The sequence below is a fragment of the Australozyma saopauloensis genome, chromosome 6, assembly GCF_035610405.1.
Source record: "Australozyma saopauloensis chromosome 6, complete sequence".
Lineage (NCBI taxonomy): Eukaryota > Fungi > Ascomycota > Pichiomycetes > Serinales > Metschnikowiaceae > Australozyma > Australozyma saopauloensis.
This window is the reverse complement of record NC_086136.1, coordinates 552,266-575,158: the sequence shown is the minus strand read 5'-3', so window position 1 is coordinate 575,158 and position 22,893 is coordinate 552,266. Positions and strand designations below refer to the sequence as shown.

The window sequence follows — 22,893 nt, the reverse complement described above, 5'->3', positions numbered from 1 at the left end:
TATTTGCTCTTCACATAGACTACGTGCACATGTATATGACCTGACGCATAAATATTCAACCTAGACCGGTTTACGTCTGTAGAAAGTAAACTCACTGCGCGTTCGTAAAAGAAGGTGCAGTTTTGAATGTTCCAACAAATTCATGCCTTTAATTCCTGTTTCGTTAATTCCAGTGATGTCAGATAGTATATTAACAGATGATAGCGACTATTCATCAATTTAAAACATTTTTTACTCAAATGCTCCCTTCCAAATAAAACAAAAGTGTTGGATTCCCATACACTGTCTTCATCGCAATTCCAGATTTGTCCCGCACTTATCGCATAGTTATCACCCACGAACAGTTCATACTTCAGACATTATCCGCTAAGAACCCGAACAACCATCGGAATTGAATTAATCTTTCACAGAACAATTCTATTTCACAATTGAATAGTGCTTGACCAAAATTTACACGTCAAATCGCTTCAGAAAGCTCCAGATCTTCAATTCAATACTAGATTACCAAAACCCCACCTCGTCCCAAGCTAGCCACAAGACTATCAGCCGTTCAGAGGAGTAATGAGTCTGAAGAATGAGATAATTTCCAAGGTTCTACTCACTACGGAGCAGTATAAAGGGAGTTTTGCTGCGTTTCGTACAGCAGTCTTGCAGAATGAGTATACGAGCACCAACCCGAATTTCTCCCGCCTATTGATATGGAAACTGTGCTTTCTCACCGAAACACTTAACATTCCTTCATGGGAGCTGAAGCTCCTGGCCTCGAGGGCAGTGTATCAGCTGCTTAGGAGTAATCCAGAGATGAATGTTCCGTGGCATAAACTAGACAAGGACAACGAGTTCTATCAACCGAATGCATCAAAACTGATACCCAATACCGTGGCACATCCTTTGACGCGCATACATGACGTCCAAGATGATCCGTTGAGTGCCAAAACCGCTCCTGATGATTTGCAGAAGAAGAACAACCCAGTCCAAACGGATTCGGAGCTATTGGACGCCATTATTTTAGACGTACAGCGTTTGTTTCCAGGCGAGGATTATTTCCATAACGGTCTGGATGCGGCTTTTGCTGCAAAGCGTCAACTTATCACGATCCTATATATATGGTGCAAATGTAATCCTACTGTGGGCTACAAGCAGGGAATCCATGAGATTTTGGGCTTGATTTACTTAAACATGATTAAGGAATCAGTTTCTCTAACAAATACGACCGATTGCACGGCTGATGACATGATGATCCTCTCTCTCTACAACCTACAATACTTGGAGCACGACCTCTTTGCGCTCTTCAACCGGTTTGTGGTGTCAAGTGGGATTGTGGCTGCGTTCTATGAGACAGAGCAACTGCTCATGCGATCCATTGAGTCCTTCAATGGCCTTCTCATGAAGGTAGACCAGCTTGTGCACTATAATCTCATCACCAAACTTCGGCTCGATACGCCGCTCTGGATCATAAGATTCTTGAGACTCCTTCTTCTTAGAGAGCTCAGTAATGATCTAGAGGTTGCCTCTCTGCTTTGGGATAAACTTGTCGCTGCAGAGCTGGAGAAACCTATTGGTCAGACGTGTCTCTCAGATATGATCATCTGCATGATAGTGGTGATGCTTGTACATTTGAAGACCGAGCTCATGCTCTGCGACTTCTCTGAAGCACTTTCTTTACTTCTTCACTATCCGATCACGACAAAAATGACAGTGTATCCAGACTTCATGAACCTCCTTTTTCGAGACGCTCACAACCTCCACGCGCTCCGAGACAAGGACCTCAAGCTTTATGAGTACGGAATCAAGTTGAATAAAATGTACAATTCCAAAATCAAAGTGAATTTTGGAGCGTCTAATGGTTCTACACCATCCAGTCCTGGCGTTCTTTCACCCAAAGCCTCCCTCGAAATGCCTTCGAAAGCCGATACCAGAGCAGCCAAACTGAAATTTGAGAAGAACAGACTCGAGATGCGACTCAAGAAAAGGGCTCAAGAAATGATAAATCAATAGTTCTTTCGGGTTTAACTTCGCTGTATGCGTTGATCAATGAGTCTTCCTTACAAAGCTACCAAAAGTCAGAGTTGAACAATTTTCATGGGACGAACAATAGTTCCTGATCAAAAAATCCCAAAAAAAATACGCTTTGTCCGCGAAACTCCATATTGTCAGATTCTTGACAGATTGCAACACCCATTATCGGCCTGCGGTACGGGTTTTCCAGGATCTAAATACAACTGTACCAAGAACTAGTTCATCAACACAAAGTCTTCATGGGAAAACGGAAAACGGCCGCCAAGCCACAGAAAAAGCTTAAAGTCAAGCTTGATGTCACTTTCAGATGTCTTTTCTGTAATCACGAGAAGTCTGTCATCTGCACTTTGGACAAAAAGAATGGTGTGGGTGACTTACACTGTAAGATCTGTGGACAGAGTTTCCAAACAGCCATAAATTCGTTATCACAGCCTATAGACATTTACTCCGACTGGATCGATGCCTGTGAGGATTTGGCAGAGGAACAAGATGGCGATGACAAACAAAATGAAGGAGAAGAGTACAGCGACGAAGAAAAGAAAGGAGGTGCTTACTCTGACGACGAATATTAGATAATGACCCAGGTGGCTACACTGATGCCTGATAGGATTTTGCGGAAGGAGAGGCTGGGAACTTCGGCTGCACAGCATCACATCACATTACATCACATCATATCATATCACATCATAATAAATGTATTAAAAAGATAAATTAGTGTGAGTCTATCACAACTGGTAATAACTGAATTGAACAATGCTAAAAACACTTGCCTCGTTATTTGTTGAACTTGCTTAGAATGCGGTCATAGGCCTCACTCATGTTCTTGCTTCTCATACTATCATCGATATTTGTGCTCTCTGTTGAACGCGAGAGATCAATGTCCTGACTTTGGAAGGTCTCTGCCCCCTTCTCTTTGCTCAGTGTTGCGGCGTATCTCTTGAGATTTTCTATTCTCTGCTTCAAGTCGTCTCGGAAATGATTAATGAAGTTCAGGTCACTGAAGACTTCTTTGAAGCAAACGCCCCGTTTACGAGCAGCATTGATTGTTTCAATCAAATTGTCAAGGTCCGAAAGGTCAAATGTAAGCATCTTTTGACGAATTTCTTCCCCAGAGTATTGATCGTATTTCTCAAGCGAAGTATCCCTATCAGCCAAACGCGCCAACTTCATGACAGCACCTTCTTCTTTATTGAGGGAAGAGAGTGTGGCTGAAGATTGACTACGCGATATTGGAAGAGCAGCTGTATCAACACGTGAGGGCGTGTCAATTTGATCTGAATTGTCCGTTGCAGCTTTTCTATGCGCCGAATTCTTCAAAGCATTGGTTTCGTCCTCAGCCAAATTCATGTTGAGGATATCTGTTGTGGTAATATTGTCATCCTGGTCGACTAGTGATTCGTCAATCAATCTCAAACCACGCTCTAACGAAGAGTCCACGAATAATAAGCGGATGAGTGCTTCCTTTCCTTCAACATTAAGATCCGAGCTGTACTGTAATGCAAAAAGGTCCAGGATTGATTCTTTAAGCTTTTGTCTATATCTCTGTGTTTTCTCAATAAACAGCTGGACTTCTGGCAGGTTGACATCAAATTTATCGTCGTTTCTTTGAGACAATAATTTGTTGAGTTGATCTGTAAGTGTTTGAGGAGTACCTCCGACCATACTTTCCAGAGAACTTGCATTCTTTCTAATGTTCTTGTTGTAGTAATTCTCCATGTTTCTCATCGAGTAAGAACCAATTTGTTCCCTGAAGGTCTCTGGCAATGCCAGATAGTCACCATCGACGGTCATGAGGGATGAAGCGTTCTTTAGACCTTCAATAAGGCTTGTTGCTGAGTAGATGTCGAGTCTGTTGCCAATTATAGATAAGTAAGCGAGGTTTTTGCAGAATGGAACGATCTCGAACAAATTAATGAGATCCTGTGATGACAAGCCATTATTATCTAGATGCAACCGCACCAAACTCTTAAATGTAGGTAGCACTGAGCAAAAGTAGCTGTTGAAATGATCTAAGCTTGGATGGGTTTTTGTAGACTCGTCAAAAGATTGCTCGGAAGCCAGGCCAGAGTTGGGCTCTATAGATTCCGGGGCGACACTTGCAGAATGATAATTGCCAAAAAGCTTTGGGTTGTTCGAGAAATCAAGGTACTTCAAGTTTGGTAGACATGCCAAAAACTTTTCGTGAACTTCTCTGAACATGGAGTTGAAGCGTAAGTTGGTAGCGTTCAAACTCAAGAAACCAAGTTGCGAATTAGCAATCTTGTCGTGCACATCCTCCCTTTTGTACATATCAATGACGACCTTGAGAAAAGCCGACGACAGGAGATCATTGTAGCCGAGATCAAGTCCTCTTGTTTTGCTTGAGAGGAAATAGTGTTCGAAAACAACATGGAACTGTTGAGGAGAAAGTTGATTATAAGCCAAACCAAGTTTCGCGGTCCTGATCGAGATTGATCTTTTTATGAGGGTCTCGAAGACTTTCAAGTCCGTAATACAGCATCCTGTAAGAATCAACTCTTCAATTCCACCCCTTGCAATCAAAGAGGCAGTGAACATAAGCCAATCCATGTCCGATCGATTTTCTTTGTTGCAAACCATTCTTTTAATAGCTTCCTCTTCGGGCTTGACTTTCTTCTTCTTCTTGATCACAGACAAAGGAGGACACTGTGTGATATCTAGCTTATTAATAACTTTGTTTCGTGAAAGGAACCAACAAAAGAGAGTCCAGCCCTCTGCATCCATTGGTGTGTTACGGAGACTGAGCTTCTCGAGTTGAGTTTTGGCACACATTGCACTCAAGAGGATTTTCAATTGTTCAAAGGAGAGACTGATACCATCTAAAGATATGCAAATTATGGGAGCAATGCGAATGAAGTCAGCAAAAGTTTCGATTTCAATCATTGTAGGGGTTGGGTTTCGGAATTGCAAGAAGGGGAGAGGTGCCATGGAGCCTTGGGGAATCTGCTTTGCAATTCCAGGAATAGGAAGAATTTCCCTCAAATGACAACAACGCGAATACATGAGGTCGAGAGCCATCTTTTTGACGGGTGCAGTGTAGCCTTGTCGGGAAGAGGAACGTTGTGTTGGTTTCTCGATCCCCAAAGATTTAGCATGTGCTTCAATCGCTGGTTCAGCCTCATCTGAAGTGTCAGAGTTTTTTGTTTCAGTAGATTGGTGATTGATTTCTTCCTCTTTTGGTGGTTTTGGTTCTTTCCTAGCTAAACTGTAGTTTCCTGTTCCTCCAACAACCAATCCGCCGCCTTGGCCTCTCAAGCTTTTTTCCATTTGTTCCTTGTCTGCCTCAGTAAGTGGGTTGACACGAACAGCACCCAGTGGCAAAATTTCGACATTGCCTTTGCGAGGATTTCTGGAAGGAATTTGTTGGGGAGGATCTATCAAAAATGTCAGCGAATGGAATGCAACATGCTTGAGAGGCTTCAATTTCTTGAAATTGGGCAAACTATTATCCAGACAACTCTCTTTCTCGGGTTTTTCGCCAATAGGACTTGTAGGGATGGTCATAGGTAATTCAGCGGTCTTGACTGGCGATGTTGGGAGCGTAGTTGTCACTGAACTTCTCCGTCTGAAGAGGGATGTGAATTTACCTGGCTCTGGAGTCTTAGGGCTTTTGGGATGTGGGCATACCAAAGAATTTTGGCGAGTTCTGGGAACACTATTCAAATGAGTTGCCTTTGTGTCTGGTTTTACATCCTTGTATTTGAAGAGTCGAACATACTCCAGCAATTGCGGATCATCATAGGCATCCTCGTCTTCCACGGGAGAGTTCTCTATTGGCGGCGCTGGAGAGTGAGGACTTTTTGGATCAAAGGAGTCGGACAGGAAGTTTGAGTCGAGAGAGGTATTGATAGAAGGTTGGTTCTTGAGCGAAGTCTCGAGATTGTACTCGCCATGAAAGAGGGATCCCGGAGAGGAAGCAGAGGAAGCAGCAGAGTCAGTTCTCTGGAGTCTATGCTTTAATTTGGAGAAGAAGCGACCTCCGCTCGCAGACGTGCCGTTGCTGGTCGCACTTCCAGTGCTCGCAACACTAGATGCGCTTCCACGCCTTTTAGGGTCTCTCGCAGGTATAGCGGAGCCTGAAATGGTCAGAACCGGCTGGATTGCTGCCACCAGCGGGCGTGTTTTCGAGACGCTGTTCTCGTGTGTATTCAGAACCTGAAGATGCGGTGATGACGGAGTGACCAACGCGGCATGTTGCGCATTGTGATCTGCCAGATGGTGTTTGACGGGAGGAGACGAGGGTGTCTGTGTCGATTGGTCGGAGAGAGACACATTTGAGTCTCGAAGAAACCAGTCGACATTTCCGACCACCTCATTCGCCTGATCGATGACGAGCTCATGGACCTTGTTCCAGTCCAATTGCTTCAGTGTCGGTGTATCTGACATTGAAAACGGATGGAGCTATTGTATTATGAGGATGTAAGAAGGACAAAACGGTCCAGAAGCAGTGATGCTTATACGGCCACTCACTCTACTGGATCAATGCTGTGTCTGTTGCTCAGAGCTACGAACTGTGCTTATTGGAGTAGGAATGTCAACGACGAAGCAATGATAGACACAGTCTATGAAGCAATTTTCCAAAGACAACCTCGAGAAATATATTAATTAAACAGATGCCTCCAATTCGGCCTGTTTGGGACTGCGTAGCTTGTAATTGCTAGTTCTTGTATACGGTTAGTGATAGGCCCAATGAATACCCCTTCACAAAGCGAATAGACCGGCGAAAGTATTTCTCAGTCGAGGTTTTTCAGTTCTTTGCACCGCGAAGTCTCCGATTCAAAAACGCAATTGATAGTGAAATGGATTCCGAGGGAGCTAGAAGCAGTAGTGGCACTAATAACTGTGTAAGCTTGTATAGGTCATGAACAAGTAGTCACGTTACCGCCGATCTGTATTGAATATACGTAAACAGAGACAGAAGAAACTTGCGGGGGCGAGAATCGGGGCCGCAAAATTCGAGCGCAGAATTTGCTATCTCCTTGCTGGGAAAATCGGAGGATTCGGCTCTTTCTTGTGCCGATGCCGGTGCTAGGTGATGCCGGTGGTGGAAAGTTTGCATTGAGAATGTAGGTGCGCGTGTGGAAGAAATGGGTGTTCTTTTCGAAATACTACGAATTATTGAGTTAAGAGGCTAGCTTCAGTGTGCCAAAATCGTGTTTTCATTGTTTGATGTCAATCTTAAAAATCGAACTTTTGGTTGCGGCCATATCAAGTGGAAAATACTGTTTCCCGTCCGATCAACGTTAGTCAAGCCACTTAGAGCCACACTGAGTAATGCAGTGGGAGACCATGTGTGAAATTGTGGTGCTGCAATCTTTTTTGCTTTGATAGTTTGTTCTGAACTTTTTGTTGCGCTACAAATTAGTTGTTGAATTGATTCGTTTAATTGATAGATCGAATACTGCGAATACACAACATACAAGTAATTGAAAAATAGCAAAATCGAGAATCAAAACTCCTTGAGCTCATAAGATTTTTGAAAAAATTGTTGATTATCTCCTCTCTCATATCTATGCTGTCTACACAAATGGTTCAACAGATCACTCATTGCGCTTGTTGGCCTATCAAGTTCGATATCAATACGAAAGCGTTGACCTATACCCAATTTTGAATGGTTTTGAATATCTAATTAACAAGAATATGTAAGTATGCTTGACTCTCAACTTCAAACAATCAGCCTCGTTTTTGGTTAATGAGGAATGCAATCTGAGCCTTAACTGCTTCCATACGCAAAGATCAAAAAGGTGCAAAAATGCGCAATATATGTAAATTCTTCTTCTTTTCACTCAATGTTTCTCTTGTCAAAATCCTTGTCTTTAGATCGAGGTAATACCATCGCGGCCGTGCTGTGTTTCAGCCTGAAACACACCTGAAACACACGGGGTGAGTCGCGAAAATATATAAAGAAACAAGAAGTTGATACATTTTTAAAATAATTCCTCACTTTTCTGCTCGTCTGATTCGTTTAGAACTTCTTTGAGATCGAGTGATTCTGAATTGAGTTCCTATAGGGTTCTATCTTAGCACTTTCCGATCTGAGATACCGATTTCTGAAGCAGTGAATATGAATACTGATCACGAAACTCTTAGTTATATTCCTAGCCAATTTACCGAGGAAGGTGACTCGAAAGTCATTGGCATGAGCCTCGTTGACACCAAGGAAATATACACCACTCAGGAGTTTTTTTCGTGTGAACTTGAATACTCGCGACTATTGAAATTTTTTGAAGAGGAATTCAATAAGTTGAATTTGCAGCTTACTTGGATGAATGTCGGCGATGACGTGAGAGGTGTAGCTCTACTCATTTTGACAAGGGTATGGGATAAACTCATAGATGTCATCGAAAACCATCAGATTCTCACGACACGAAGAAGAAATTGTGCTAGAAGGCAGCTTGAAGAATTTATCAATCGTTTGAAATCTTCTGAACATCACCGAATTAAATTGATGGATATTGACTCTGGCTGTATGACTTCAATTGACAGAGAACAAGACAACTTAATCGAATTTCTTGATACCAAGCAACGCAGCACCTCCAAACCACATCAAACGACTAAACAGAAGGGGTTTATTCTGCTGAGTGAAGGAAAAGAAGTTCCTAACTCTTTTTATCGCCAACTTCAGATTCTCGATGAAACATGTTTCAAGAACTTGGGACAAATTAAAGAGAAACACTGTAATACCTACGAATTCATTTTGGAGAACGTACGGGAGGCTAGAATCGAAAGATTGGCCTCGACAACTTCTTTCTTCTTCAAAACTGATGACTATTGGAATGTCGCTACCTTAACAAGTGCATTCAACTTGTATTATTTTGATCCTTCTGGGGTCCACAAAGCGACTACTATTCTATACTACACTAACGCTGGAATCAGCTTTTTGCGATTGGCGCTTCCTAATATTATTTCATTAGGTACGCACACGATGAAACTAACCAAGTGCTCTCAGTCAGTTTTGTTCATGAGACAGGCTCTCGTTGAAGCTAAGCTACACTGCAAAGAAACACCTTGCTCTGAATTCAATGTTGAGTACTATCTTTCTATGAAACTCTGCAAAGGAATTGAAACGCTCGAACTACCCCCAGAGGTCTCGGATCACCGATTGGAGTCAGATATGAAAATATATCAAGAAGAATTGAAATCTTATCTTTCTCAACGAAAAGTCGTGTTAGACCGTATCCAGAGTCAATCCGATAATCTCACGGACCATTTTGCTGAAACTGAAGAGAAAATTATTGTAGCAAAGGGTCTGATTATCAAGACCTTGGGAATGCAATTCAGGAATCTCGATTTAAGCGTCGCTCCTTATGAGAAAGCCATACAGAATGAAATTGACAACTTGAGCTCAATAAATGAGCGTTGTTTTGTCAGTGCCAATTTTTCCGAAAGAAGCTCGCTGAGTGTTGAATTTCAAAAGCTCCTCGAATTTGTGAGACAGCAAAACAGCGAAGTGGTACAGCATTTACAGGACTTCAAACAGAGTTTGATTGATCAGCACAAGGCGATCTCACCAAAACTTGGTAGCCGGTATTATTCACAGTCATATCGGGGTCGAATTTCGATCATTATGGTCCTTTGCTCGATAGCAGCTTTAGTCTTCTTTGCAGTCTTTACCAAGGCGTCAGATAGTGCGTACAAGATTAGAGAGAAGCTGACACCCAGCGAAAAAGAGTATCAAAATTTGGAATACTACATGAAAAGAAAATCTGATTCTTTTTGGTTTACTATAGTCTTTCAAGGACTATTCAATGTTTTTAATCTCATTGATATGGTAACAATGCTCATTTATTGGTTGACCGCAGGAATATAAAACTTAATCTACATAATATAGAAAATAAATAATTCATTTAAATATTGACAATTAAATAATCTAATCTTTCCATTCCAAGACACTAAATCTCTGCTCAACGAGGATGGTTCAGGTTTTAAATTTTGTCCGGTGCTAGTCTAGCACAATTCCAAGTACCATTGTTAGGTAGTGTTAGGTAATGCATAGAGTGCTACCACTAGATTACCGATTTAAGAATATCGAGATAGCTATGGACACTAGGACAAGACATATCGAATGAGAAGCTCGGAATAGGCCGAAAGGACATCACCGAAGCCGTAGATGACCGTCGGCTGATCCGATGCTTGATAGCAGGATAGCCCGCGGTTGATCCGACGGTGAGCCTTAGATGGCCTCGAGTTCGTCCGAGGCCATCTTCGCCTCTGAGCTCGGGAGATAAAAAGGGCTAGTCACGCTCGATTAAATACAACAACTAATACAGGTTTTCTAACTAAAGTAATAACCGATTAAACAGATCATTCAGGATGAATGATCAACCTAACAGGTAGACGTTAGAATGGTTACGTCGGCTAACCAAATTAGGAAGTCTCGACTGGAGCACGGTTGTTAGCTGTACCAGGTAGGTGTAAACCGACCTGCGACGCCTAGCTGAGGGGTCACAGATTGGGATGCTAGGAATTCTCGTATATAAAAGGAAGGCTTCGCCCGCCCGTTTGTGTTAAGAGTTTAATCACTACCTACTCTTTTCTAAGTAAAACTATCAGTAATCTGACAACCATGCATTAGATGCACTGATGATCTGCTAAATCTGCGATGTAAACCAATCCTATCAATGGAGTGAATTATGTTGGATGTGTTTTCATCACCTCTTATTATTTTTTCTCTCTTTTGCTGGCTTTTTATGCCTTATTACTGACGGGATGCTGGGGAGATTTTTTCTGAATGACGAATGTAGGTGTCGTTTTCGAGTATACATCCCGATACTCGCTACCCGCCTATTGTGGGGGGCAATCACTGTGGGAGATCTTTTAATATGGTCGTATGTGTTCCAGGCAAATTTAGAAATGATTTAGGAAAAAGAGTTTGTTTTCTTATTTGAAGGTAAACCCGCCAAGAGTTGTCTTCTTCACATAAAGGCGCCTTGAAAAAGACTTATCACTTTCGAGAATTCTTTTCAAAGCTTGAAAACTTTAAGATCTTGAGCTCCACGCAAAAACTGCCAACAAATTTTTTAAGAACCCTTTAATAGAATTATACATCTTGACTCCATACGGCAAATGCAAGCATATAATACAGGTATGAAACAATTGCAGACAGGAACCCCTTGTGTGCAAGAAAACGCCTATCATTTCCTCTCCATATAAACTGGGGTAATTTCTTCATTCTATTCATCATCAACACAAAAAGTTCTTTCACAAATGCTTGATTTGGTGATTCTGCTTTTGTTTTACGTACTGATTTGGTATGTTATCCCTAATGTCATCCGCAGGTTAGACAAACGGTTTTTGTTTTTATCGAGAGAGCCGAATAAATTTGAGTATGATCGCAGATTGTATCATGCCCGGTATTATGTGATGAACGGAAATTGTGCAGTTGGAAGATCAGTCTTGTTTGACTTGGCGGGTAGAGGTGCGCAGTTGCATTTGCTTTATTATCCAGGAGAGGAGAAACTCTATAAGCAATTGGCAGGCGAATTGAAAAAAAATGCCAAGAAATGTACCGTAATACTCCAAAATTGTGATTTCCGGCTGTACGATAGTATTCAGAAGTTTGCATGGGAGCAGGACAGGAAATTCGACGGCAGATTTTCTGGCTGCTTGTTCTTCGAAAGCGACCGTAGTTCTAAACCTTCAAATTCAGTGGCTTTAGACCGGCTCTTGACTGCCATGTCGTATCTTGAGTGCTCTGACTTTGACAGACCAAAGGTTCGTATTGTTTTTGTTTCTGAATTTGGTGGTAGTCCTTTCCACAGAGATAAGAGATATGACAGCCATTTCACTGCATTGGAAATATGGCAAGATGATGTATCTCACTACAGCTGCCCTTGCCCCGCGCCCGAAGCGGCTTTTGCAAATACAGGGTGTATTTGGAATGGCTCAGAGTTCTCTTTCGCTTATGTCCTTCATTGGCTCTGTCACAAGATGAACGTTGATATGCCATGTCATCAAGGAAAAAACTCTGTCTTGCATGCATTACTATCTAAAGACGAATCAAGAGGTGATGGTGTTTATTTCGTGAACGATAGCAAGTGGCACATAGCACCCCATTTTGAGAGAGTGGACTCCAATAGGAACAAGATTGTCGACTACAAACTCAAGAATACACCTACGCATGAAGCTTTACGCGGAAAGTCACATGAAGAATTTGACAAATGTATCAGGAAGGAAGAGTATGATACTCAAGTTGCCAGAGACAGGGAGTTAGGATTGAAGTACTTTCAAAAGCCCAAGGAACACCATGAAGACACGTCTTCCGAACTAGCCAGGATTCCAGCCGCAACTGGTTATGAGTCATCAGATATTGATGGAGAGTATGATGAGATCATTCGGAACGATCACGCATTGGAAGAGAAACAGACGAGCCACAGGGTGCCAACTCTTTCAAGAGATCATGGTGTTTCGTATGTGAACGATATCGAAGGGCCCATAGCACCCCATTATGAGAGAGTGGACTCCAATAGGAACAAGATTGTCGACTACAAACCCAAGAATACACCTACGCATGAAGCTTTACGCGGAAAGTCACATGAAGAATTTGACAAATGTATCAGGAAGAAAGAATATGGTAGCCCAGTTGTCAGAGACAGGGATTTAGAACTGAAATACTTTCAAAAGCCCAAGGAACACCATGACGACACGTCTTCCGAACTAGCTAGGATTCCAGCCGCAACTGGTTACAAGTCATCAGATATTGATGGAGAGTATGATGAGATCATTCGGAACGATCACGCATTGGAAGAGAAACAGACGAGCCACAGGGTGCCAACTCTTTCAAGAGATCATGGTGTTTCGTATGTGAACGATATCGAAGGGCCCATAGCACCCCATTATGAGAGAGTGGACTCCAATAGGAACAAGATTGTCGACTACAAACCCAAGAATACACCTACGCATGAAGCTTTACGCGGAAAGTCACATGAAGAATTTGACAAATGTATCAGGAAGAAAATATATGATAGTCAAGTTGCCAGAGACAGGGAGTTAGGATTGAAATACTTTCCAAGGCCAAAGGGTGTTCATGACGACATGTCTTCCGAATTAGCTAGGATTCCAGCCGCAACTGGTTATGAGTCATCAGATATTGATGGAGATTATGGTGAGATCATTCGGAACGTTCACGCATTGGGAGAAAAACAGATGGGCGACAGGGTGCCAACTCTTTCACTGGATTATCGACCCCCCACACTTTATTACACAATTACGAGAGTTGAAAGAGATCTTGCTTATATCAGATACTCGCTAATTAGAGAACTGATGTTGGAAGGGCGTGAAAAAGATGTTGCCTCTTTTAAGGAGTTGACGGATCATTCCAAAGCGCTGGAAGATAATGTATCTTAAGAAAAAGACCAACAGTCTTCTTGGAAGTCATCTGCAACTAAAATGTTTTCTCAATTCAGTTCTTGCTGAGATCTTTGACTCAAACCGTGCCCAGGCTCACTGCTGCTTAGATTATGTCTATTAACAAATTATGGTCCTTGATCATATGTTTGTCAAGTTGGCTTCGACTATATATCCAGAGCAATAACTTAATAATTTAATAAATGCGATTTTAAAAGGACTGTTGTACATAAAGGATACTAACAGGCTCATCAGCACATAGTGTCATTACATGGCTCAAGCGGAGTGAAGACAATAACAAAGCGGGAATCCCACTCAATAGCTTTCATTGAATGAGTTTTGAGCTTTGAATACTATGCCAGGTCATTGTATCCACCTGCGGCGTTTGTTTCTCGCTCAGACCCTATTCGTCAAGCGATCAGAATTCACGCAGAGCCTTGCAGTCAAAAACAGGTTTGAAATTATGAATATGCATCTTCTGAAATAATTAATTATCGCTTCTGATTGTTTATCGAGAACTGTCGTTGATAGGCAGAAAGTCTTTACTACATGTCGCTGGAAAGTGGTGCAGTTGTGAACATTTGTTGATGGAAAAATTCCAGCCATAGAGTGCGTATATTCTTTGGACTGCGATATCTATCATAGTTCATTATACTGAAAAGTTTAGAGTCGAGGTTGGAGGGTCCAGAGTACCCCAGATCACTAATTCAAATGTTTCGAGGGTGTCAAACGGAGTTACCACGAATGCCAAAGCTCCGAGGTACTCGGTAAATGGAACAGGGGTTATAATTCTCTCAAAAATTTGAACATTCAATAATTTTATATCATTTAGTGTCCTAGATCTCTCAAAAACGTAGAAATGACTTGACAGATATCGGGAACATCCTGCAGTTACGGGTGCCGTTTTTGCAGCCAATTCCGAAATCAACGCAATGACACCATTGTATGAGTTGTGTTAAATAGTCATGATATACATAAATAAGTTGTAGGTTTCAATTATAAAGTTGCAAGAGTGTCACCATACATGCCACAATCGTCACCCACCAGAACACCATACACTGTTTGTCCAGATCTAAGAAGAGGAGGTCTATTCTGACATAGAATTCATCGAACCATTATATAATCAAAAATTTGTTTTAACTGCTGGGAAAATCCCATTTTTCCTTGACTTTGAGCATTTACATTTAGCAATTGTGCGGGTATGACATTCGTTCTGGCTTAGCGCGTTGGTCTCTGGGCCCCACTCACAACTACCAATTGAGCCGACCAAAATAAATGTTTCTGTACGACTACTGAAATGCATTCATTGTCAACTTTCTTAAGAAGTGTCAACACATATTCTTTACCCTAGACCCATATTCGCGTCTTTAGTTTGACTCGCTCCCAAGTACAAGCCTTCCATCCATGAATCGCATGGGAAGGAAAACAACAAAACAACTACATAAACAAAAATTGAAACAACGAACAGAGTAACCTGAAATCATTAAAGTAAAAAAAAAAACCGTCCACAAACAATCTCTCCCCGTGAATACGGGAACCACTAGAGCCGTTGTCCACGCTTCGGCGGTCACGTGACAAACTCCCACCTCCGCTCATACTCTCAACCCAAGTGATGATCATCAAGCCACTGCAACAACAGACACTATCGACATATGTCTGCTGACCCGCTGCATTCACCCCCCTCCAAGTCGTTCCAACGCACGCCAACCTCGTGGGACACGCAAGATGACGTCCTTCTCTTGCATCTAAAAGATAACCAGAAACTAGGCTGGAAGGAAATCGCCTCCCATTTCCACAACAGAACGCCCAATGCGTGTCAGTTCCGGTGGCGGCGGTTGAAGAGCGGCAATTTGAAGAATCCACCCAAGAGCATGACCAAATCGTCCGGTTTGGCGGCCGCGGCCGTCGCTGCGGCCTCCTCTCCGACCGGATCATCTGACCCGTCCAAAACCCAAATGGTATCCAGCTCCGATATGAGTAGCTCGCTCGGCACTGCGGAGGGCAGATCCAATTCTGTCGGCGGGCCTGACTATGGCGAGTCGAAATCGCCGTCCAGTAGCCTGGGGAAACACCTACGCGGCGGTGTGTCTCCTGACCATACGCCGGTGTACTCTCCGGCGCCAGCACCGACGTTTCGGGGGTACGAGCTGGTCAACAGTGCGCTTGCGGGGCTCAATGCCTCGGCCTCGGCTGGCCATGGCGGTACGGGGATGGTGCACACGCAAACAGTTGACAATCTGCCGCAGCTGTTTACACACCTGCCCCAGGCGTTCCCCAATCTGCCCCGTCTAGATGTGCCCCTTGACCCGCAGACCCATAGTGCGGCGGCAGGCACGTCCGGTGGTTACTTCACGGATATCAGTGTTGATCCCACGCTGAACTTGCCCCACAATAAACCCCATATGGTTCCTAGCTCAGGCTTGACGCCGCGCGGACTGACCACAGATCAGATGGCACTTCCTCACAACAACTCTATTATTCAGATTGTGCGCGAGCGCGACGATCGCAACTCCATCTCGCTGCTGCGGCATTCCGTGCTGAGTCTTCCCTCCAAGTCTATGAATATTCCACATCATCAAACCAGCAGCAACGCTCTAGCGCACTTGCCAATTTTGTTTGGCGGAAGTAGTATCAGTGGAGCTGCTGGAGGCCCCAACTCAATCTCTGGACCCTCCGGCCTTCCCCAATTGGCACTGACGCTCTCTAGTATCCGGAATGGGTCTATTGTCGGCTCGACAACATACTTACGGCGTCTGTCAATGCTGGGTTCCATTGGCGATCGCAGAGCATCCGAGCGGGAGAGGGAAAAACGTGCTGAACGCGAGAAAAGCGCCGAGAAGCGTGAACGTGAACGCGAGCGTGAGGTCAAAAGTGAACTGACCACTCCTAAGCAGGCCTCGCAACAGCCTATATTCCGCATCCCTTGGTCGATGGAAGAAGACGAGTTGTTGATCAACCGTCGTCAAAAAGAACTCTCCTTTGCAGAGCTTTCGATTCTACTTCCGCAACGTACCGAGGGAGAGATATGGCTGCGTATTGATGCTCTCGAGCGCATTAAGAATGGTCATCGAGCACTGGTCTCCCGTGCCACACGTAGGCGCCAATCACTGTTTGGCCTTGATGATGTTGACGATTTCTATAACGATGTCGAGTCAGTGATTGGCAGCATGGAGAGCGACGACGAAGAGCACGCACTCGTGGACCTGGACGATCAAATCCAAGGCCAGAGGCGTGCTCGTAAACGGCGTGCAAGTTCTGCCGTCAACCCATTGACGGTTCGCGAAGGCATCCGCGGGCGGTTCCGCTGATTTTATTATAATATTGTCTCAGCCTGGGCTCACAATTATAGATTGATACACTCATTTGCAGCCACAGGCAGAGGCAGCTTCATAAATCAAAAGTTTCAAAAAGTTTCGGCTGACGCTTTGCCTCGATTTGGCAGCGCATGCCTAGGGGGGAGTTGTTACGGAATCAGCTTTACTTTATTCAGTTCAAGTTCACGTTTAGTTAGGCAAAGCATTCTAATATGATAATTCAAAATGTTAAAGAACATCAAGTAGATGATACTCATCGGACAGCAAGTGTTATTGTTTTGCATTTGATGTGGACTCGAAAATCACTTTCAGTACTTCACCTCTTCTGAAGATCGATTGCAACGAACACTTTTTCTCTTAGTACAATTTAAGCAGAGAGGTGATCTGGTCCATGACGGATTTGGGAGCTGGGCCAAGTCCAAGAACCGTAGCGCTGCCGGCGGCGATTTGGGTTCTTCCAGCATCATGGACTATGTATGCATTGACCCCCAAAGACATGGCCGTTGCAAACAAGAGATCCATCTCCTCCTGGTTTGGAACCTGCAAGGTGATTTTAGCTTGGCCATTGCCGTATTCCCAGCGCCGAAGCATCTCTGGATTAAAAGCTTTTGATTCTGGGTTAGACATCTTTTTGTACAACGCCAAAGTGGCATGAGAACATTGCGCAGCAGCTTTTCCTTTACCCATCTTGAGGTCCTGGCGAACCACCAAAGTCATGCGGACCTCTCCAGGCAAGTTATTCAATTCCGAAGAGTCGATGTCGTTTTCTGGATCAGATTCAGATTCGTACTCGGACTCAGAGAGCTCATCTTCGGTCGGAGCGACGGGCTTTTTTGCCTTTTTCGATTTTTTAGTAATGAGCGGAACGACAGTTTTGATGGCATAACCAGTCACAAGCCCTAGGGCGAAAATTCGGAGTGCTGGAGAAGCCATGACCAGATAAAGAGTAGATAGTAAGTGAAATATTAAGCGCGATGAGATGATGTCATAAGATGAGGCGAGCGATAACGGAATTTCGTAGGTTCCAATGGAAATCGGTATGAAATGCAACGGTGTGAAAAGCAATTTTGACGAGCTTTTCCGTTCCGTTCAAATGAGCTGGTATGGATTGTTCTTTCTTGTTTGAATTGTGGCAAGTTGAGCTGGAAGCAAAGGGTAGTGCCAAACACTTCCGCAAAAACGATGTATCGAAACTAATAAAATTAGTTGAAGTTATGTAGTGGGATGTCCCTAAAAGGTTATTATTTATCTTGTCTTTTGTTCTCTTCCAAATTGAGAGACAAGTTATAGCGTCACCGTAGGATACTCATCCAAGAACAGATCGCAACACAGAGAAACAGCTCAATGTCAAATTGAAAATTGGCATCTCGTTTTCTACTGTTTCTTAAGTACCTGCCGAAATGCCTGCTCTTGTCAACTCATTGTATGAATCTAATACAAAGACTATAGCGGCCTCAACCAACCATAGCGTCACCACAAATTTACAATAAAGCCAGAATATTAAAGAGAAACCAATAAATATTCCAATATAAACACTTTTAAAACCGAAAAATCTCCCACTTCTCAACTTTTCACACCTTTCGACAATACTACTTTCCTACTCATTAACCCCATGCACTCCATATTGACACCAACCACAACCAACTACTTTTCTATACAATGCTAGGCTTCCGCCTCCGGAAATTGTTCTGGACGACAATCCTTCTTCTGCTCCTGTACTTTGTAGTCTTCGGATGTCGTTCGGCCACGCCCTCTCTGAACGCCGTGGTGCAAGTGGCATGTGCACATTTGAACAGACTGGTTTATCCGTTGTGGGATACCCTTACGCCAAAAGTGGCTGCTTTTGATGAAATGATCGGCTTGTCGAAGTCTGTTGCTCCATATGTGGATGTTGCCGTAGAGAAAGTGCGGCTGGTGGATCAATCGTACCACTTGTCTGAGTATACGGTGAAAGCAGCTCATTCTGTACATGTGGCTGCCACCCGTTCGATGAAATTCGTAGTGAAGGCACAGAAGTCGGTTTCTGCCTTTTATTTTTACAAATTACACCCCTCGGTGTGCTACTACGGGGGCAAGTATAAGTTGGCCTTGGAGTATGCGGTAGAGAAGGTGTGGACTGTGACTCGTTCTCAGACATTGTACGCGGCCCGGAAATTCCACATTTGGTCCCGTTATTTTTACTTTACGCGAGTTGCTCCGTTCATCTCATGGGTCGTTGACTCCATTTCTGAGAACGAGCACTTCATCCTGGTCTGTAAGAAGTTGCACCTCGACTGGGCTGCCTCCGAGCTTGCTCGTCTTTTCCACAAACTTAAACTCAAGTCTGTCGTGATCAATACTGCCATCCAGGAGAAAACTGAATTTCTCCGTGGCGAGTTCGGCGCTTTGCACAAGTTTAACGACTTCAGAAAGAGCTTCCAACTCAACACAAAGAAAAATTTTCAGATGGTCATGGATCTCACACAAGATCTCGCTGGAGTACACAAGCAACCTACGCCTGAAGAGACTGTTGTAGAAGAGGAATCTCTGGGTGAATCATCGGATGAGGAGGATGTTACGGTCACCCTCACCAAGACTTTGACCGAGTTCAAGACTCTGCAAATGACTTCCTTAGCAACATCCCAAGAAACTCCAGTATCTTCCTCTACTCCTCTGCAAATGACCAGCTCAGCAACATCCCAAGAAACTTTGGTATCTTCCCCTGCTTCAAGCGCCGTCAATTCGACTGACACTAACATTTCTGTAGCGGGTGATGATATTGTATCATTTGATAATGACATTCAAGGGCAGGTCAACTATGAGCTTAGCCACTGGGAGGACAAAATCAACTCGACTTTGGAGTTGGCAGAAGCAAGCCTCGTTGCTGACTTTGCTCCATACTTGCAACGCAGAATTTCGGAAATCAAAGAGGCTTTCTCCGCCAACTTCACCAACTTGCAAACGGATAATTACTTGCGCTACAAGGTCATGAATGAGCTTATCGCGGCAATCGACAAAGATTCAGAGTACATCCGCACGCACCAAACTATCATTGCCGAACCAAAGGTTGATAGACAGATCATGAGAGACAAAATTCAAGAAGCTCGTGATATTGTCGAGGAGCAAATGGACATTGCAGACGCAGAGCTCAGTAAAGCTCATACTGAAATTCTTACGGCTTACTTTGAGGTCGCTCAAAATACCGTCGACGTCTTGGAATCTTTTGCCGAGACAACAATTCTGGACTTTTCTAACCGTTTGAAGATCGTCATTGATTATGTGTCACAAAAGCCAGGCTACGATGATAAGATTTCTTGGTCTGCGTGGAAAAAATTCCATCAGATTAAAGAATCCATTTTCCAGATTCGCGACAAGATTTTTGATGAAGCCATTGCTTACAAGGAAAATCCCCAAGCACAGCAGAAGCCCAAAGCCTTGCTTGAATGGGACGAATACCTCCGGAACATAAACTTCCATATCGGTTTCCTCGCAAGAGATAATGATGAATACTTAAGATTAGTTCGTGCTCAAGCAAATGTGGCATATCAGCAGAGGGAAGGCCTCACGTATGAATTAGAAGAGGCCCAAAAAAAGGCCGAAGAAGATGCTCTTTTGGCACAACAGTTGGCCGAAGAACAAGCTCAGTTGGAGAAGGAAGCTGCTGAACAAGCTGAGTTGGCTCAAAAAGAAGCTGCTGAACAAGCTCGGTTGGATCAAAAAGAAGCTGCTGAACAAGCTCGGTTGGCTCAACAAATAGCCAAGGAAAAATCTGAACAAAACTACCAATCCGAGAGTAATGTTGATGTTTCAGAGGCTACTCAAGTTGGAGAGCATCTGACCACCATTTCCAGTCCAACAAGTTCGCAAAGCATCATCTCTGATGAAGTCACAACAATTGCTACCGTACCAGCGCCAAGTGACTCAATCGTTGGTACCAAAACTCATGCAGAAAGTCCAGCATTGTCGCTTTCTGTTGAGTTCAGTCTGACCTCAACAAATCTGAGTGCATCTGATAGCGAAAGCGTACAATCATCAGTAGCTCAAGAATCAAGTCTCTTGGCTGAGTCATCATCTGTTGTTGATTTAACTACAAATAGCACCATTTCTACGAGCACCATCTCTACGAGCACCATCTCTACAAGCACCATAATTGCCTCCAACGCTTCGGCTCATACCGAAAGTCAGATTCCTGCTTCTTCTAAAGAGGACGATAACCTGAATTTGGAAAAAGTGTACGAGCCATCGGAATTGGATGAAGACTTCGAGTCAGAGGACCTCGAAGCCTGAGCATTACTGTTCCCTTAATTTTTCGTTTTCTTTTGTGGATTAAAAAAGACTACACATTCATTCATAGATTTTCAGCTACTTGAGGTTGGCTCTGATTTGCTTTTTGGCGTTCTCAAATTGCTTGTTTGCCTGTGCTTTCACGTAATCAAAGGTGTCAAGAGCCAGCTTCTTGCTGGTTTCGTAAGCAGAAGATGCGTGAGACTTGGCAGCTTCATACTGGGAATCGGCCTCCTTGGTAGCAATTTCAAATTGCTTATTGGCTTGATCCTTCAAAGATTCGTAAGTCTCGCCTGCGACGTCCTTAGCATCATCGTAGCCACTGCCAGCCTGCTTTTTAATATCATTATAATATTTTTCAGCCTCCTTTTGAGCAACCTTCAACTGCTTCTCTGCTTGCACCTTTGCAGCCTTGTATTGCTTCTCTGCTTCCTTCTCGGACTTCTTCAATTGCTTGTCAGCGGCAGTCTGAGCAGCCTCGTAGTGCTTGTTTGCCTCAGCCACGGCTACATCGTATTGCTTAGAAGCCTTGGCCTTGAGTTGCTCAAAGGTCTTGAGAGCTTCACCCTTCAAGTCCTCGTACAGATCGCCAGCCATCTCTTTCAAGTTTTCGTACTGTTCACCGGCCATCTCCTTCACGTTCTCGTATTGTTTGCCGGCGTGCTTTTTGGCGTTCTCGTACTGCTTAGCAGCCTCTTTGGCAGCAGCGTCGGTGTACTCGCCAGCCATCTCCTTGGCGTTCTCGTATTGCAGGGCCGCTTGTTTGGCGGCAGCATCGGCATACTCGCCGGCGACTTCCTTGGCGTGTTCATACTGAACGCCAGCCTGTTTCATAGCAGCCTCGTATTGCTTCCCGGCTTCTTTAGCAGCGGCGTCCACCAGTTTACCTACCTGAGTCTTTACCAGCTCGTAAGACTTGCCGGCGGCCTTCTGAGCAGACTCGTAGGATTTTCCAGCTTGCTTTTTGGCAGACTCGTAAGACTTACCGGCCTCCTTCTTAGCAGACTCGTAAGACTTGCCAGCCTGTTTCTTCACAGACTCGTAAGATTTACCAGCCTCCTTCTTAGCAGTAACGTATTGGTTGTCCAAGGTTTTCTTGTACTCCTTAGCCAATGGGATCACTTCCTTGTGGAGCTTGCGGGCTAAGAAATTGTAAATGCGAGCCAATTGCATCTGGACATGGTACTCAAAAAGCTCCACGGCCTCCCAGATCTTCACCTGAACAGGGAAGATATACTTGGCGCGGTAAGCCTCCAAGGTGTTGATCTTAGCCTTGAGCTGGTACTTTCTGAATCTCTTGTGAGACACTACATGCTGATCGAAAAGACTGTGGACCTTGATGACGTAAGGCTCGACCAAATTGCGGCCATAGTTGACTGTCAGACACAATTGGTCGTTTTGCTGCGAAAATGGGTGCAACAAGGCCTGTTTCGACCGTTCCACGAAAGAATCGTTATTAACGCATTTGTAATTAAAGAGATACAAAGTGTACACCACTAGGATGTTGACTAGGATGAACTTCAATTTGGCGGCGGCGGCCATTGTGACGAATTGAGGTTTATTTGCGTTCAAAAAAGTTGAAAATATTCCGAGATTAGCAGGTGGGGGAAACACCCGTATTTATACCTGTGCCTGATTTTGGCTTAAAAGCAACTCTTACCATGGCAAACCTGGGGTGTAGCAAACCAAGCCGGAGTGCATGGTCACGTGCGCTGCGTCTGATATAGTGTATTTGGAAAATGCATGTTTTTGGCAGGCGAGTTGGGGGAGTGTGAAAAGAGTTATGGTGAATAGGTGAAAACTTCAATAGACGCTATTTTGTAATGTTGAGTTCGTTCCGATTTGGCACCGGTTCAATCTGTCAAAAATCCTCGTGGTTACCCGGACACATATCGAGCACTATATAAGCAGGACATCTCCCCCCACAGTTTTT

General features: G+C 43.9%; 8 protein-coding genes across 8 annotated transcripts; 5 read left to right on the top strand and 3 right to left on the bottom strand.

Annotated features, from left to right (window-relative positions):
- Positions 1-561: 561 nt before the first annotated feature.
- On the top strand, positions 562-1,998 carry PUMCH_004830 (uncharacterized protein; the record flags this gene model as incomplete). Its single annotated transcript, XM_063023751.1, has 1 exon — positions 562-1,998. One exon carries the CDS (start codon positions 562-564, stop codon positions 1,996-1,998), a length of 1,437 nt encoding a protein of 478 aa, XP_062879821.1.
- A 260-nt stretch (positions 1,999-2,258) lies between these two features.
- Positions 2,259-2,591, top strand: PUMCH_004829 (uncharacterized protein; the record flags this gene model as incomplete). Its single annotated transcript, XM_063023750.1, has 1 exon — positions 2,259-2,591. One exon carries the CDS (start codon positions 2,259-2,261, stop codon positions 2,589-2,591), a length of 333 nt encoding a protein of 110 aa, XP_062879820.1.
- Positions 2,592-2,793: 202 nt separating this feature from the next.
- On the bottom strand, positions 2,794-6,423 carry PUMCH_004828 (uncharacterized protein; the record flags this gene model as incomplete). The annotated part of the gene is made up of 1 exon (XM_063023749.1): positions 2,794-6,423. One exon carries the CDS (start codon positions 6,421-6,423, stop codon positions 2,794-2,796), a length of 3,630 nt encoding a protein of 1,209 aa, XP_062879819.1.
- Positions 6,424-11,244: 4,821 nt separating this feature from the next.
- PUMCH_004827 (uncharacterized protein) lies at positions 11,245-13,383 on the top strand (the record flags this gene model as incomplete). Its single annotated transcript, XM_063023748.1, has 1 exon — positions 11,245-13,383. One exon carries the CDS (start codon positions 11,245-11,247, stop codon positions 13,381-13,383), a length of 2,139 nt encoding a protein of 712 aa, XP_062879818.1.
- A 1,652-nt stretch (positions 13,384-15,035) lies between these two features.
- Positions 15,036-16,691, top strand: PUMCH_004826 (uncharacterized protein; the record flags this gene model as incomplete). Its single annotated transcript, XM_063023747.1, has 1 exon — positions 15,036-16,691. One exon carries the CDS (start codon positions 15,036-15,038, stop codon positions 16,689-16,691), a length of 1,656 nt encoding a protein of 551 aa, XP_062879817.1.
- A 363-nt stretch (positions 16,692-17,054) lies between these two features.
- Positions 17,055-17,630, bottom strand: PUMCH_004825 (uncharacterized protein; the record flags this gene model as incomplete). The annotated part of the gene is made up of 1 exon (XM_063023746.1): positions 17,055-17,630. The coding sequence occupies one exon, from the start codon at positions 17,628-17,630 to the stop codon at positions 17,055-17,057; it is 576 nt and encodes a 191-aa protein (XP_062879816.1).
- Positions 17,631-18,356: 726 nt separating this feature from the next.
- Positions 18,357-20,963, top strand: PUMCH_004824 (uncharacterized protein; the record flags this gene model as incomplete). Its single annotated transcript, XM_063023745.1, has 1 exon — positions 18,357-20,963. One exon carries the CDS (start codon positions 18,357-18,359, stop codon positions 20,961-20,963), a length of 2,607 nt encoding a protein of 868 aa, XP_062879815.1.
- Positions 20,964-21,038: 75 nt separating this feature from the next.
- On the bottom strand, positions 21,039-22,502 carry PUMCH_004823 (uncharacterized protein; the record flags this gene model as incomplete). The annotated part of the gene is made up of 1 exon (XM_063023744.1): positions 21,039-22,502. One exon carries the CDS (start codon positions 22,500-22,502, stop codon positions 21,039-21,041), a length of 1,464 nt encoding a protein of 487 aa, XP_062879814.1.
- Positions 22,503-22,893: the final 391 nt, after the last annotated feature.